The 16,419-nt window shown below is 24.0% G+C and overlaps 1 protein-coding gene across 1 annotated transcript; it reads left to right on the forward strand.

Moving 5' to 3' along the window:
• Window positions 1-5,239: 5,239 nt before the first annotated feature.
• Window positions 5,240-12,964, forward strand: LOC145844002 (phosphoserine phosphatase-like). The gene is made up of 6 exons (XM_082951347.1): window positions 5,240-5,383; window positions 6,976-7,110; window positions 7,371-7,516; window positions 7,574-7,670; window positions 8,706-8,757; window positions 12,571-12,964. The coding sequence occupies exons 1-6, from the start codon at window positions 5,247-5,249 to the stop codon at window positions 12,673-12,675; spliced, it is 672 nt and encodes a 223-aa protein (XP_082807473.1). The 5' UTR covers window positions 5,240-5,246; the 3' UTR covers window positions 12,676-12,964.
• Window positions 12,965-16,419: the final 3,455 nt, after the last annotated feature.

Here is a 16,419-nt window from a genome sequence, read left to right on the forward strand (position 1 = left end):
AACTTTAGTAGTCAGGTACAAATTTATTGCTGACATTACAATACTTTTATTAAAAAAAAAAAAAACTTTTTATACGTTCACTAAGAGGGTGGGAAACTGCAGCCCCAAAGGGTTAAAGTACGGCCCACAAACATGAAAAAATAGCTTAAGAAAAATATCTTGAAACCTCAATACATATTCTGGTGTTGCAAATGAAAAAAAAGATATATAGTTTTTTGAACGACAAAAAAAAGACGCTCAAAATATTTGGTCCTAAGACCTGGTGCACAAAGGACCTTTCAGTTATCGAGTCGCACACCACAGATAGCTTTTAACGTCTTATTCAAGACTTAATTATATAAGGTCTTAGGGTCTTAATTTTATAAGGACCTTAATGATAAAAGGTCTTAGGTACAATTTACGAAAAATTCTATTTTTGAACCAAATATTTCGGGTCTATTATTCAAAGTAAAAACTAATACTACAACTGCGGCCCGCGAAGATTTTCTTTTTTGAAATATGGCCCGCGACCATCAAATGTTTGCCTACTCTTGTAACAGTACCAAACTAACTTACTAAAAAGCTCAGAGTAAGTCATAATGCTTATTTTTAATTAACTTTTACTTATTAAAACAGAATTTAAAAATATAAACACAAAAATTAAAAAAAAGTTTTTCATTTGTTTTAGCGTTTTTACGAAGCTTAAACTTTTAATAAAAGTACAAAAACATTTTTTTATAAATTTTTTGATAAAAAGTGTGTGTTAAAAAAAAAAACATTATACAATCAGGTAGAATTAAAAATTAAATCTGTAAACAAAGTATGATACAAATAGAAATTGAATAGTGTTTTTGTTTAATAAGCTCTTTAAGTATCATGATAATAAGTCATTATTATTGACTTTAAATCAAAGTTTTCCACGCTATTTTTCATTAACATCCCCTTTGCAGAAATAAAAAAAATCGTAATAAATATTATTTTTCTCATTACATTCAAAAAACGTTTGTAAACAAAATACAGTTTTTTTATAACTACTCGGATATACTTTCTTTAAGCTAATTCCAGATGGTTAATATAATATTTGTTTCAAAAAAATTTTTCAATGTTTCATTTTTTTGTAGAAATATGAGAAATTTTTAATTTTTATCTTTAAGTTAAAAGCTTAAACTAGAACTTTATACTTGGATTTAAAACAATTCTTTTGATTTTATAATTTTTTTAACTAGTTGAGGTTCCTATTTATAAAAAGATTCTAAAACAGCGTAAAAAAAACTTTTGATAGCATTAAATATTTAAGATTACATTAATTTTAAAGTATATAAGCATCAATTTTACGAATAAATATGCTTTAAAAAATGTATACAAAGTAGAAGTAAAATAGTTTGTTTTACAGTACATTGTTGAAAACACTGACAAAATAATTTTAGGTAGACTGCATGCAAACAGAGTGCACCCACAGTAATTTCTAAAAACAAATGTAATAAGCTAGTTATATTTCGTAACTCTTCAAAATTTAATCTTACGGCTAAAATAAATAAAGACTGTTTTGTATTTTAATTCTTGTGCTGTAAAATTTGTTTTGTTTAGTATCTACAAGAGAACGTTCCTCGTCTGATTATTATTATAAAAATATGGTACAACTTATACTGTATATGTAAGAATTTTAAAGAAAGAAACAAGTTTTTAAAATTTTAATATTTGTTTTTAGAACGTTTTAAAATGTTTAACAAAGTTTTTAAAGTTTTAAAAACTGATAAAAATAAGAAAAACCTTTTTGTTTAAAAAAAAAGAGTACCTTGTCAGGCAAATTAACTTATTTAGTTTCGTGATTTAAACCAGCTGTTTTATTCGAATGTTGAATTTAAAACTATATAACCTTAACTTGAGACTGCAATAGTTAGGTTGCTGCATATAGTATTTTATGCTGATTAATTTAACTTTTTGTACTTATTGAATATTTTAAACAGTTTATTAATGCATAATTAACTACAAATAATTAAAAATTTACTAATTTTTTTAAATATTTTTGTAAGTTAAAAAATGTATGTTTTTTTGATTTTTGTTTGTATTTTTTATATTCTGTTAATAACTCAATTATTTCAAAATAAACATAAAATGCTAATAACTAATATACTTTTGAGCTATATTTGGACATAAGTAAACTAAAAATAAAAATTTTAGCTAGTTTTATCTGCTTATTCAAAATTTATTGATTTCAAAGGCAGGTGCTGTTAATTATTTTTATCAACCAGTAGTTTGTATGCAAAAATACAACATTTTGGTATTTCCTGTGTCTGCAATGATCAAAAATAATCTAAGTTTTCTAATAATTGCACTTTTTAGATTAAATAAGTTGTTTTTATTGTACTTTGTAGGTTTCAGAAGAAAACTATTGGCATCTCTTTTGGCAAAACTTTTCTAGGCTACAATTTGTAGGCTATTGTAATTTGCTAATTGAAAAGTTGTTAAGTTTATAATATTAAGACCAAAAAAAAGTTTCATAAGTATTAAACATCGAACAACATGCATCCAAGTTTTAAGTTATTTATTAATATTTTGATTGTACTTATAGCAAAATGGTATTAGCATACAAATTTGTAGCTTAGGAAGTATGTAGCCCAAAAAGGGAAAATTTTTTTAGTTTGAATTGTTATTCAAAAATAATGTAGGTTTTTTAATCTTTTTATACTAACTTTTAATTAAAAAAAATTACATTCAAATTTTCATTGCTAGGAGCAGTACATTTGTTATGTTTACATCTGTTTATACTATTGCTTTTTTAGAAAATATTTCAGAAATTTATTTTGATATCGTTTTTTAGACTCTTTGTCAAAGTAAATATTTAAAACTTTTGTAACTACTGCACTTCTAATACTTTTGTTTATACATATTTTTGATGATAATGATCAGATTTTTTGGTTGTGGTTATAATATTCATAATTAACTTTTAAACAAGGGTTTCCCAAAGTGAGCAAATTTTGTACTATTTGGGCGCCAAAGTAGGCGAAAAAAAAGGTCATAGGTGTATTTATTAGTATTTTTAAAATTACACTAGATAATCTTAAATTGCAGATGAAGAGCGAAAAAGAAAGGTCTTAGGTTTTTTAAATGGTAGTTCTTTGAGTCATGAAGGTAGCACTAAAGTTGATCAAGTTTCGTTTATGTTGTCAACATGAATGGTACACATTTGTTGGAGCGGGCAATTTGAAAAAAAAAGTTTAGGAATCTTTGTTATAAACAATACCCTAGTGTTTTAGACCTTAGAGTTTTCTCTTAATTTATGAGTTTTTGTTGAGAAACTTCAATCTTAAGAATGTTTAACAAATTATATGCCTTAAAGAGTTTTTACTTAAAAAATTATTTTATTTTTTCAAGTTTCATCTTACTAAAATTAAAATATAGCTAAAGGTACAATAAAAGTATTTGTTTTTTTAGTTGAAAGATCTGCAATATATATATTTTTAAAGAGGTTGTTTAAGTTAATTTTTTTTGAACTCATGTGTACAGGTATATTACTGTTATTTCAGCTTATTTTGATTAGTAAAAATTAAAAAGTATCTTTTTAGGTTAGTATGAAAATTTATAACTTTTAATAATACTGCTGCTAACTGTTTAAAATTTTTAAGAATGATTGTTGGATGTAATTTTATTTAAACTTTTTCTAATTGCTAGTAAACACTTAAAATCATGCTAACAAAATCATCAATAAAGTTTTATTTAATTGGGTGTTTTAAAAATATTTGAAAATTTGAGAATCTCAGTTTTTCTCAGTTCAAATGCTTGAAAATTTTTGATTAAAAATAATTGAGAAATTTTTTAAAGTTCAATTTGGGATGTCAATTTATTTCTAAATAAAGATTTAGTTATTAAAGACAAAATCAGTAAGTATTTGTTAAAAAAATGCTTAAAACCTTTTGTTGAATCTCTAAAAAAAATTAAAAAAACTTCATTGTTTTGTTTCGAGTAGATTACATACATCATAATTATGAAAATTCATAAAAAAAAAACAGTTTGAACATTACAGTTTAGTTCAGCAACTTAGCTGTTTGTTTAAATTTGTTTACATCAGCTATGTTTTTCAGAGCTTAGTTGGTTGAACTGTTTTAATTTCTAATTTAAAGGCTTTATACCAAATACTTTTTAGATTAAAACTCTTGGCAGTTTATTCATATACTTTACTGTTTGTTTAAAGTTATTAGAGATATTTACAACACTAAAACTTAGCTTTAAGATATAAATACTAAGTTTTGTTGGAGTAAAAATTTCAAGTACAATTCATTTTTCTTTACAAGTACAAAATATTACAGGTTTTTTTTTAATTTAAGTGTAAGCTTTTTAAATCTGATATGCCACCAACAATCACTGTATTTATTTAGAGTTTAGGATTTACAATTATGTATCAATTTTAAGTATTAGTCTAAATAATATAATAAACATTTGTTACTTATTTTAATACTCGTGTAAGCGTTTCATTTTAAATTTTAATAAAACACAACAATGCACATCGTTTTGTTATAAATCTTCTGGTTATAATGTTTTTACTTAGTGCTTAATTAAATTGAACAGTTGTGTTTAGTAATATATATTAAATATTTACACTAGTAATAGATTAGATATAACACTTATTTAAAATTATCACTGAATTTGTTATGTTAAGGGCATAGAGGGGCAAATCACCTTTTAACAATTTAGTTTTATTTATTGAGTTGTAACTAAGCTATGAGTTGCTTTTTACAGATTTTTAAAGCTCAAAATATTTTTGAGATAAAGCTGGTTGAAGTAGGAGACTACAATAGTACTAATCAAGATCCCCTAATACCTAAAATTACTTCTAAAGGGGATTTTCCTTACTTTAAAAAAATGTCAGGCTAAATTGGTCTCAGTCAGGCTAAATGAAAAAACAAATTGCGCACGAACCCTGTTTATTTACTCATCCTGCAGAAGTTTTAGAAAATCTGTGACTGTATCTTTATAGTTTTATTGTATCTTAAGCAGGGAATGTTTTGAGTTTTTACAAACAAAAAAGATGTAATTATTGTACAGTTTGCAAGCCTTTACTGCTAGTAGTGTAAAAGAATTGTTAAATTAAAGTATGTATTTAAATGCAGTTTATCTGTAAAAAGTTGAAATCAAAAACTTTAACTGTGAGTTAAGAATAAAAAAATATTTTTTTTGCTGATCAGTTACAAGTTGTTTGCATTTGAAAAAGTTGTTAAGTATATATGTTTTTAACTAAATCTAAGTTTTGATTTTTATTAGCAAATAGTATGAATGAAGATAGTTTAAAGCAAATATGGAAAAAGGCAGATTGTGTTTGCTTTGATGTTGATAGCACCGTTTGCCAAGATGAAGGAATAGATGTTCTTGCAGATTTTTTAGGAGTAAGCAGTCAAGTAAAAGAATGGTTTGTTTTCAGATTTTTTAATAGTTAAACAATTATCTAAATTGGTAAATAGCCTTGCTTACTTTTACAATGCAGTAATTTTTTTTTCTATAGTCAAGTTGTCATATTACAGTAACCTTTCACCTAGGTATGCACTATTTAGCTGATAAACGCTGTGTTCAAAATACAATTTATTTTACTTTATAGTTACAAAAACAAATATGAAATTACTTGTAAAAACGTATTATATTAAGAAAATTTATATACTGTATTAAACTTTAATAAATTGAAACAAGAAAATAAGTTATAAAATTATAGATTTTATTTGAAATTTGTAGTCTAAAACAATCATACTACAGTTTAATTATTTTAAGATAATAACGAACAGTTTAAATCTAGCAATTTAAATTTACATACCCTATGGATATAACATAGGGTTAGAAAACAAGTATATTTTCAAAAAAATCACTGAAAACCTGGAATTTTATACTATTTTTACAATTAAGTAATGTTATTTCAATTAGATACATAAAATCTATCATTTAGAAATTCTTTTTTTATTATCGAAAAAAAAAGAAACATTTAAAATAACTTTACAACATCTTTTTGAATAGTTTGGTTTTGGTAATAGTTTTAACTAAGAAATTTAAATATAAGTCACTCATTTAAAAAAGGTTTAATAATTAATTTCATTTAGCGCATCATCAGAATAATCTTGCTAAAAACTGATAATAATATTGTGTAAATTTAGTTATAAACAATAATTTTCTAGCTAAAAATAGTTACGTCATAAAGTATAAAAGCCTGTTTTAAAGGTTTAAATCAAAATAGAGTTATACTTAGCTGATTTGAAGTTACTTATAAGATTAAATTGTTAAAACAAAAAAAATAAGAAAATATAAATTGTTTTACCTGAAAAAATTTTCTTTTTATTTAGTTTAGTTTCAGGTAAAAAAAATCTACTATCTTAAATGTTTTGTTTTAACAATTTAATCTTATAAAATATAAATAATCAGCTAAATATAACTTAATCCTAATTTAAACCTTTTAAACAGACTTTTATGCTCTATGAAGTTACTATTTTTAGGTAGACATTTCAAAGTTATTGTTTATAACTAAATTTACACTATATTATTATCAGTTTTTAGCAAGATATGATGATGCGCTAAATGAAATTAATTAATCAACATCTTTTTAATGTTGTTAAAATATTTACGACAGTTTTTTACTATCAATTTAATTTTTTACTAAAAAAAGACCAACAAGCTTGTTCTTTTATAAAAATGAAAGAAATTTAGAAAACTTGTAAAAAATTTCAAAAAACCTTTAGCAACTCTTATGTTATTTTTAAAGAGTAAAAGTTCTTGAATATTCATGATATTTCTATTAACTAGTAAAAATTTAAAGTCTTTTTTTTTTTAATTTAATGGAACTAAAAAACAATGCGTTTTTAGTTTTTCTATAAATTAAATTGTATACTTCTTAATTTAGTTCAAACGTAAGAATCAAAGATTTCAACTTGCATTCAAGGAAAAAAAACTTCAAATTTTTTGATTGACAAGTTTTAACTGTTTTTCAACTAAAAAGTAGAAATGAAAAGTTTAAAATTTAAGGACTAACAAAGCAATGGGTGGCGATGTGACCTTTCAACAAGCATTATCAGCAAGACTAGAAATAATTAAACCTTCAACCCAATCCATTGATAAATTTAACCAATCGCATAAACCCTTATTAACTAAAGGCATTAAGTATGTTTGTTGTTCATCTATCTGTGATTCAGATTAATATATTAGTAATATTTGAAATTATATGTTGATGCAAATTTTTCTTTTAATTTTTAAAGTTTTCTTTATTTATTTATTTTTAAGAATCAATAATAATAGACCGCTAATTTAAAATCATAAAATTATATACACAAATAATTTATAAAAATAGTTTAAACATGAAACTTATATTACTTGTATAAAAAAGTGTTTGTTAGTTTTTTGTAACTTATACTATGTTAAAGGACCCTTATTGAAAAGCTAAAAGCTCGTAACTGTGCAGTGTATCTTGTTTCTGGTGGACTTCAAGAAATAATTGAACCCGTGGCAAGAATTTTAGATATTAACACGGACCACATCTATGCTAATCGAATAAAGTATTTCTATAATGGTAGTTGTCTCTTTTGAATTAAAAAGTAAAACCACACAGCTAAAAAATGTTTTTCAGGTGAATACGCTGGATTTGATGAAAATCAACCTACTTCAAGATCTCAAGGAAAACCAAAAGTATGTGACATGCTCAAGAGTAAACATGGATACAAAAAGTTAAAAAGTTCTTTTCTTTTGAATTTTTAAACTTAAAAATAATATTTAGCTTCTAAAGTTTACTTAGAAATTTGAAGGTGCTGCTGCTTATGTGCAAGTCGAAAATAATGTAAAGGAAAATAGTGTTTGAAATTTTATACATTCGTAAATTTCAATTTTTTAGTCAAATGGTTTCTGCTTTTTAATTTTTATTATCTTTTGAGTACAAGATTAAAAAGTTTTTAGTTAATTAACTCTTTACAAAATAAAATCTTTAGAAAAGTATAATAAATATTTATTTTAAAGTACCTTTTCTACATTTTTACAACTTTTAAGCAATTTTTTTATTTGTTTTTTGAAGATGGATTATTAGAAAAATATTTCTTTCTTTTTTGTAATATTTAACTATTCATTTGTATAGTTTGCATGACATGCAAAGGACATTAGTAAACTATAATGTTCTTATTCTATGAATTATCTGAAATCTATTTTGAATAAATAGTGGATTTATGATTTTAATTTAACGTTATATCCTTTTACCACATATTTTTACAAAACTTACTAATGGTATATTAAAAAAAGAAAAATAAATAAATTAGAAATTTTAGTTATTTTGATTAACTCGTTTCTTTAGAAAGTATATTTTAAAGTAGTTATATGGTCTTTAAATAAAAACTAGCATTAGTGAAAAATTTTTATTCAATGTGCAGTGTATGTATTGTATAAATTGTAAAATTGTTGAAAGAATGGTGATTGTTCGGACAAAATATTTTTGTAAATATAAAATACATTAAAAATTACTTTATATGACATAAAAAACTGAATATCTTCCTTAATTACCATAAAGCCTGAAACTTTCATAGAAAGCCTGAACTATTCATAGAATGTGTGTTTTTGTAATATAAACAAGAAAGTAGTACTTATTTCATTTTTTATACTGTTTTTACCTATTTTCTATAGATCACTTATGAAAGTTGAAAATTTTATTATATACAAACTTTACAGTGATTATTTATTTTTGAGATATACTAAAAACTGTACTTTTTCAACAACAGTTTAGTGATGATAGGAGATGGTGCAACTGATATGGAAGCTTCACCTCCAGCTGTAAGTTATTATGTTTAAACTAGTTAACTAATATTATAATTCTTCAGTATTGATACTGGTAAATAAAATAGATAAAGATTTTTTTCAGAGGTATAAAACGTATTGCTTAGGTTTTCACAGGTTATGGTACTTCATTTTGAGTTAATGAAATGTTAATTGAAAGATTACTTTAAAGCAGTGTTTGGAATTCATTTATTTATGAAGAGCCAGGTTTATTAAAAAAATATTTGTTTGTGACAATACTTTTTTAAATTTTTGCTTAAGAGTGTAAAAAAAACAAAAAGCAAAGTTGACTTAAAAGCAGAAAAGACTATATTTGTAAACATTTGTTATAAAAATGCTTAAACTTACTTCTTCTACATCACTTGTTTTTAAGCTAAAAAACACCTAGCGGGGGTTTTTTGCCAATAGTAGTTATATTAACTATCTTAAATATCATGGTTCGGCAACATTTTAAAGAGATTTGAGACAGATTTATTAAGAAAATTCATTAAGGGTCCACAGTTTAAAAAAAAGGTAACTTAAAAACTAAATATTTATTCTATAAATAATAATATTTTTCAACGATAGGTAATTATATTAATGTATTAATTTGTTAAAACTAAATGTTATAACACCTAAATCTTAATTCATAAGTATATTCAGGATTAAATTTGTAATAAGTTAAACATAAATAGGAGAGCAGTTTGTTCAAAAGCCAAAAATTATATTTATTTACTTGAGTAATAAAAAAGTTCATATTTTATTGCATAAGCTGTTTTTTAGCTAAAAAATAGTTTGCATGTCAATATTAGACAACAGTCTGCAGTTTTTCGACCTCTGCTTTAACGTATTTATACTGTTATTAAAGTTTGTTAAATATTGTTTTATTGTTAAAAGTTTTAAATTTAGAACCTTAAACTAGGGATGGAAAATTGGTTGGTTGATAAACCAATTAAGCGGTTTTCACTACATTGGAAAGTTCTGGAAATAGTCAATTTTACATAAAAAATTATTAAATGAAATATAAAAAAAAACTTACGACTTGTGTTTTTGTTCTTAGCTTTAACCAAAGGTGTGATAGTTAACAAGTATCTATTTACACTGAATAAAATTCCAAATTGACTAAACTGCTTTAATTGCCCGTTCAAAGTAGCTCATAGCAGTCCCTTCTAGCAGATTTTTTTTACATTTTTAAAATATTCGATTAATAAAATAAATGTTAGTACAATCTTTTTTTTTGAAAGTATATTAGAAGTCTCTCATTTGGTTTAAAATTAAGACGTTTTGTAGTTCAACTTCAAAGTTGACTTAAAGAAGTTATATTTAGAGCTAAAAAATATAAATTTTTAAGAAAAGTTGTACACTTAAACTTAGCTTACTTGAAAATAGATTCAGGGTTTTTATTCACTGAGGTTGAATTTTAATTAAAAAAAATAAACTTATTTGAATTTTTATATTAATATTAGTTTTAATACTAGTGTTGTTATAAAAATAGATTTAGGTTTGTATATTAATCTCAGACTAATAAGCTTCAGATTAAAACTTTTTTATATTATAAAATGTAGCGCTTATAAATTTTAACAAATGTAAGGAGTAAGAAGAATTTATAAAAAAATATGAGTAAAGCACAAATTAATTAATGCAGAAATAAATAAATTAACTAGGTTTTCTGCGATAACTGATTTTTTTGTAGCATTTACTACTCTTATAGATTTACTGTCCTTATCACTCGTTTTACAAAGTTCATCAATATTTTTGGAATATGCTCCTTAATCTTTTTGTCAAATTGCTTTGAAGTCATTCCGACATAATTGTCTTCACAGAAGCAGTAAACTTGTAAACTACCATACTTTTTTTATATTCTGATATCGGATCTTTGCCCCCAGGTCTAATCATTGGTTTGGATAAGAAAATAACGATCGGTTTTGCCAAATGATAAATTTTACATATTAATTGATTCATATTTCTCTCTATAATTTTTGAGTTATTCTTGACATAAGGTAGTACTTAAGGAATCAAAAATTTCATCCGCCCTGCTGGCTTTATTTTGTTTAAACTTTTAAGGTGTACATTAATTATTTTATTCACAAGTTCTTGTGGATAGTCATTTTTGTTTAGTATCAATTTCATCTGTTTTATTTCATCAGCAAATAATTCTCTTGAACAGATTTTATGTGCTCGATGGCAGAGCTTTCTTATCAAATTTGTCTTTCTCTTCACATTACAAAATGAATGAAAGTTTAAATAGTTCCCAGTACAAGTTTTCAATCTATAAACAGATGTCAAAATCGGTTCTTGTGTCATTTAACTAAAACGTCAATTAGCCAATTCATCGTTATTTTCTTTTTCTGATGTAAATGTTATTGATAAATGTGTTTTGTTCAACACACTAAAGAGTTCATCAATCACTTCCTCATCTTTTCCTAACACAAAACAATCGTCAACATATCTGAAATAAGTCACCTTGTACTTAGAGATCACTTTTCTTTCTATAAAGCCCATGAATATATTTGACAAAGTTGGCCCTAATTGGGAGCCCTTGGCCATTCCATCATGTTGGGAATACACCTGTGATTAAATGTAAATTGTACAATAAGAAAAATTAAAACAATAAAAAAAGTAAAAAAAGTATGGTAGGTTGTAAGTTTAACTACTTCTGTGAAGATAGTTATGTCTGAATGACTTCTAGGCAATTTGGCAAAAGAATAAGGAGCATATTCCAAAAAGTATTGAAGAATTTTGTAAAACGAGTTATAAGGAACTAAAATCTATCAGAGTAGTAAGTGCTACAAAAAGATCTGCTATTGCAGAACACCTAGTAAATAATCTTGATTGTGCAAGTAATTATAACTTAAATAGATTTGAAATAAAGAAAATTATTATATTTCATAAATTAAAAATCCAAAATTTATAATATTTTCTTTCAAAGAGTGAAAAACTTTTAAATAATAATACTAACTATTTAAAGTTTTACACTTATTAAAGTACATTAAACTTGTGTAGTTTTTGAGGAACGTATCATATATCTAAAAGTTTGAATGACGTAATGCCTTAGTCAAGAAACTGTAAATAATATCTAATTATTAAGTATATTTAATATTATACCAGGGTTGCCACAAAACCTCGAAAAAGCTGGAATTTGACAATTTCGACTAAAAAACTTTGAATTTGAGAAACTTTGTAAAAAAAATAACATGAAAAACCTAGAATTTTGAACAAAAATAACTAAAAAATCTGGAATTTAAATAAAAATTACGTTTTAAGTAGTGAAATTTCGATTTGACATATGAAGTCTATCATAAATATAAAATGTTTCTGTCATCATTAAATTTCTTTTTTGTAAAAAAAATACATTATAATTAGCTTTACAGTATCTTTTCAACGTTGTTATACTACTTAACACTGTTTTTAACCTTAAACTTAACTTTAAACTAAAAATATACCCAAAAACGTGTACTTTAAAAAACCTGGAAGAAATTTCTCAAAAACCAGTGGTAACCCTATATACTTTAAAATATGTTTTTCTTTAATGATTGTATTAATAGGGTGTTGCAAAACTCAAATCGATACAAGCAAATGATAAATCTCGAAAAGATACTATACTTATTAAATGATAATTAAAGTGACAGATTGTATTATTAAAGTGTATTTTTCCCATTATATATTTGCATATAAATTTTTTAGTTTATATACAAGTGTTTAGTTCTTTTTGTAGAATATATAGATACTGGAAACTAAAAATAAAACTCAAAATATGTTTTAGTTTTATTTAGATTTACTTAAAAATAATATTTTAAGGTCATTTAAGTAACTAACAAATTACTTATAAAGGACGCGTTTATTGGCTTTGGAGGCAATGTGGTTAGAGAAAAGGTTAAAAATGGTGCCAAGTGGTTTGTTAATTCTTTTGACGAGCTTTTACAAGAACTGAACTAAAATTATTATACTTAATCAAAATTTTGGTAATGTTAGTTTTATATAATACTTAAAGTTTTGGTATTTTTTACTTTTTATCTAAAAATATATGCATGTAGTAAATTTAGTTGAAACTTGCATCAGTTTACACTTGTTTTTCTTTCAGCATTATTTTCAATTAAAAACTAGCAAATTTCTAACTTAAATTATGCTTTACAAGTTAATGATGCAATTAGTCAAATTTGTTTGTGCCTTTTTTTTGTCGTCGATGAATATAATTTGAGTCTAGATTAATGAAGTACATTTTTACTTTAAGTTTATAGTTTTTAACATGATTTTAACAAAATTCAAGCTTATTAGGTAAAGTCTATTTGTAGTTATTAAACAATAAGTTAATTATTTAGAAATAAGGTATTTTTTAACATTCTCTAGGTCTTAAGTCTTATTTACTTGACTTTACTATTTTAAATTATTACTAACTACTATAATATTTATTGTTAGTGATTTTATTTTGTATAAAATGTAATAAGAATGTAAATTAAACAACCATAGTTATTATTATTTGTTTTTTTAATTAAATATATATTTAAAGAAAGTGTATAAAGAACTAACTTTTCAACTTGAGATTTGAATTTAAATATTTACATACTTTTATCAGAACTACGTACTTTTTTTTGTTAGATATTTGATTAGGGTAGTGTAATATTTAAACTCAATTATTTTTTATTTAATAAGCATATATGTAGCTCGGTGTTTGAAGTAGAGTTATACTTAAAATGGGAACGGGTCAAAATTGCACGAAGAAAAATTTGCGCGAGGGGACAAAATTGCACGAAGACAATTTTGCAACAAGGGTCATTTTTTTTTGCAAGGAGGATCATTTTTGCAAAAGAGTAAAAAAAATCAGAAAATAAAAACATAACAAAAAACAGATAAAAAAACTAAAAGATAATTTAATAAAAAAAACAAAAAGAAAAAAATAGTGACCAAGGGGTAAGGAATAGGGGTAACAGTGGTAGTAAATATAATAATAATAAATAAACAAGTAGAAAAAAGTTACCGGCCGAGGGTCAGGGGTAACAGTGATAGTAAAAAAACTATATTAAGAGAAAAAAAACTCAACCCGTGCAAAATTGTCTGCTCGTGCATAAGTGTCTTTGTGCCCTCGTGCAATTTTGTACCCTCTTAAAAGCTACCCACTTAAAATAGTTCTGTATTGATACTTTACTTAAGTATCATAAAGTAATAAGACTACAACGCTTTTAAAAACTTTCATAATTAAGTGCAAAACATAAGAAAACTTTCCGACAAAATGTAATTTAAAAAAGATTTAACAGCTTAACTTTATAAATTTATTTTGATTAAGTTTTTTTAAATTAAACTTAACTGATTCAGACATTATTTTAGCACTATGTTATTTACATTTTAACTTCTTTATATGTACTTTTATACAGCTACTAAAGCTATTTACATATAAAGAACAAAGTCAAAAACAGCTACTAAGATATAAAAAATATTAATTAAATACTTTCTTGAAAAAAAGCATTTTATAGTAAGTTGAAATTTTAGAACAAAAAAAAAGTTTTTTTTTATAACGTCTGTAAATGCATTTTTGTATAATCTACCAATAAATTTTGTTCACCAAAAAAACACTTAAAAATAATATTAAGATTGTTAAAATTTTTTTTTTTCATTATCTACGTGTATAAGTAGTCATTTTACTTATCTATTAGTGGCTAAGCTTATAATACTTAGAATTTATTTCTTTTTACAAACGTTTTGTGACAAAAATATTAGCTTTAAACTAACTGTTTTCTGTATATAACACAATTTGTCTAATTTTAATCCAATTTAAAAAGTAACTAACAAGTTGATTTCAAAGTACTTAACTTTTATCATCGATAAAAATTAAACAAAGCCTGAATTGTTTTTAAGCATTCTTTATTTTAAGTATTAATAAGCCTAAGATCTCGAATATTAGTTTTAAAACAAAAAATCACAAACCGTTATAGCTAAACAATTAGAACAATTAATTTTATTTCGATAATTTTTACTGACATAAATTAAACTTTATAAATTTTCAGAGCCTACGCTTTCTGTAAACTAATCAATTTTTTTCAACATAAGCTATTTATCAATTAAAAATGTTACAGTTTCTAAAAAAGTTAATATATGTACATTACTATGTACTTTATGATCATCCAAAACACACTTGATAGATCTTAACTAGTTTTAAGCCACACGTATTAAACATACATGCAATTAGGAACAACAACACTGAAATACCCTGTGAAGAATTTTAAATGGTTACAAAATACTTTCACTTTGGCACCGTCTGGTTTTATGCAAGCCTACACAATGCAAACTGTTAGGACCTAAAAAATACGACCCTAGAGTTTTTAGCTAAATTTATATTTACTTGAGATAGTCATCATAAAAACTTTTTGTGCAAAATTTAAAACGATTTAAAAAGTTTTATTGAGGCACTTGTCTAAAAAAATGAGTTTGAAAAAAAAAATTCAAGAAGTGATCAAAATAAATCATTTTTTTTTATTATTTAAAAAGTTGTATAGGATGTTTAGTTAAGTGCATTATATTTTTCAGTTGTAATAACTTAAAAACTTTTATATGCATTTTCGTGCATTAATTATTTTTATTAAACAAAATTTTAAGATTTATTTTACTATTTTTTACTTTAACCATAAACAATGTATAAAATAATTACACGATGCAAGAATTTATGCTACTTTTTTTGCTTTTTGACTTATATTCATTAAAAAATATTCTTTTTTATTTGTCCTTCACAAAACACTAAACTGTATCTTTGGTGGATGACTCAATAACCGAATTTTTTTGTGCATCAAATCTATGGACAAAACTTTCTGAGCGCTTTTTTTTTTGTTCGATAAACTTATTATTGTAAAATCTTTATCAAAATTTGTTTTTTCAAGTCTTCGAAATTAAAATAATTTTTATAATTAAATTTATCAAAATCGTTTAACTGATTGTTTTATTACTAAAGATTTAAATGATAAAAAAAACTATGTGTAATAGCTCGTAAGAAACTTTATAAGCATGTGGTATATAACTCGATAACCGAAAGGTTCCTTTGTACACCAGGTCCTTAGACAAAACTTTTTGAGCGCTTTTTTTATCGCTAATAAACAATAAGTAATTAATAATATTACATTTTTACTTCACTGTTTTTTTTAATTAATTTTAAAAAAGCTATTTTAACGAAATAAACAAGTTTTAGCCGATATTTTTTTATATAAACAAAAATATGTTCTAATATTAAAACAAGTAGATCTTTGCTTGCTTTATATGTTTGTAGGAATACAGGTATATAAAAATAATTATGTCTATAAATAGGTTAGTATTCATTTAACTTTTTAAAATATTATTTTTTATTAGTAGACAAATAATAATTAAGACTGATTACTAGCATATAATTATGTCAAACAGTATCTATATTACAGCTTTTATATGTTGTACAATTTCTAAGTGATAATACAAATTAATAGCTGAGGAGTTTGTTTAAGGTATTATAACACAAGTATAAAACAAATTTGTAGCATATTTGAAAGTTTCATACAAATATATATTAACCTATTGCAATTTTTTCTTTCTAAGCATGTTAAAAAAAATATATTACTTCAAAAGCAATAACATATTAGTATGAAGTATATTAGTAAGTTATAAATAAAAATTAAGGCAACTAAAAGCTTTGATAAATGTAGTTGAAGTTAAAGATAGATTGACTTA

This window comes from Thalia democratica, chromosome 1 (genome assembly GCF_965202585.1).
Source record: "Thalia democratica chromosome 1, ktThaDemo2.hap1.1, whole genome shotgun sequence".
Lineage (NCBI taxonomy): Eukaryota > Metazoa > Chordata > Thaliacea > Salpida > Salpidae > Thalia > Thalia democratica.

What these genes read in the sequence shown, in the direction of transcription:
- LOC145844002 (XM_082951347.1), top strand. Translation starts at nt 5,247, where the DNA reads ATGAATGAAGATAGTTTAAAGCAAATATGGAAAAAGGCAGATTGTGTT. An exon ending in AATAAAGTATTTCTATAATG is followed by an intron (nt 7,517 to 7,573) that starts GTAGTTGTCTCT and finishes AATGTTTTTCAG; the next exon opens with GTGAATACGCTGGATTTGAT. An exon ending in AGTAAACATGGATACAAAAA is followed by an intron (nt 7,671 to 8,705) that starts GTTAAAAAGTTC and finishes TTTCAACAACAG; the next exon opens with TTTAGTGATGATAGGAGATG.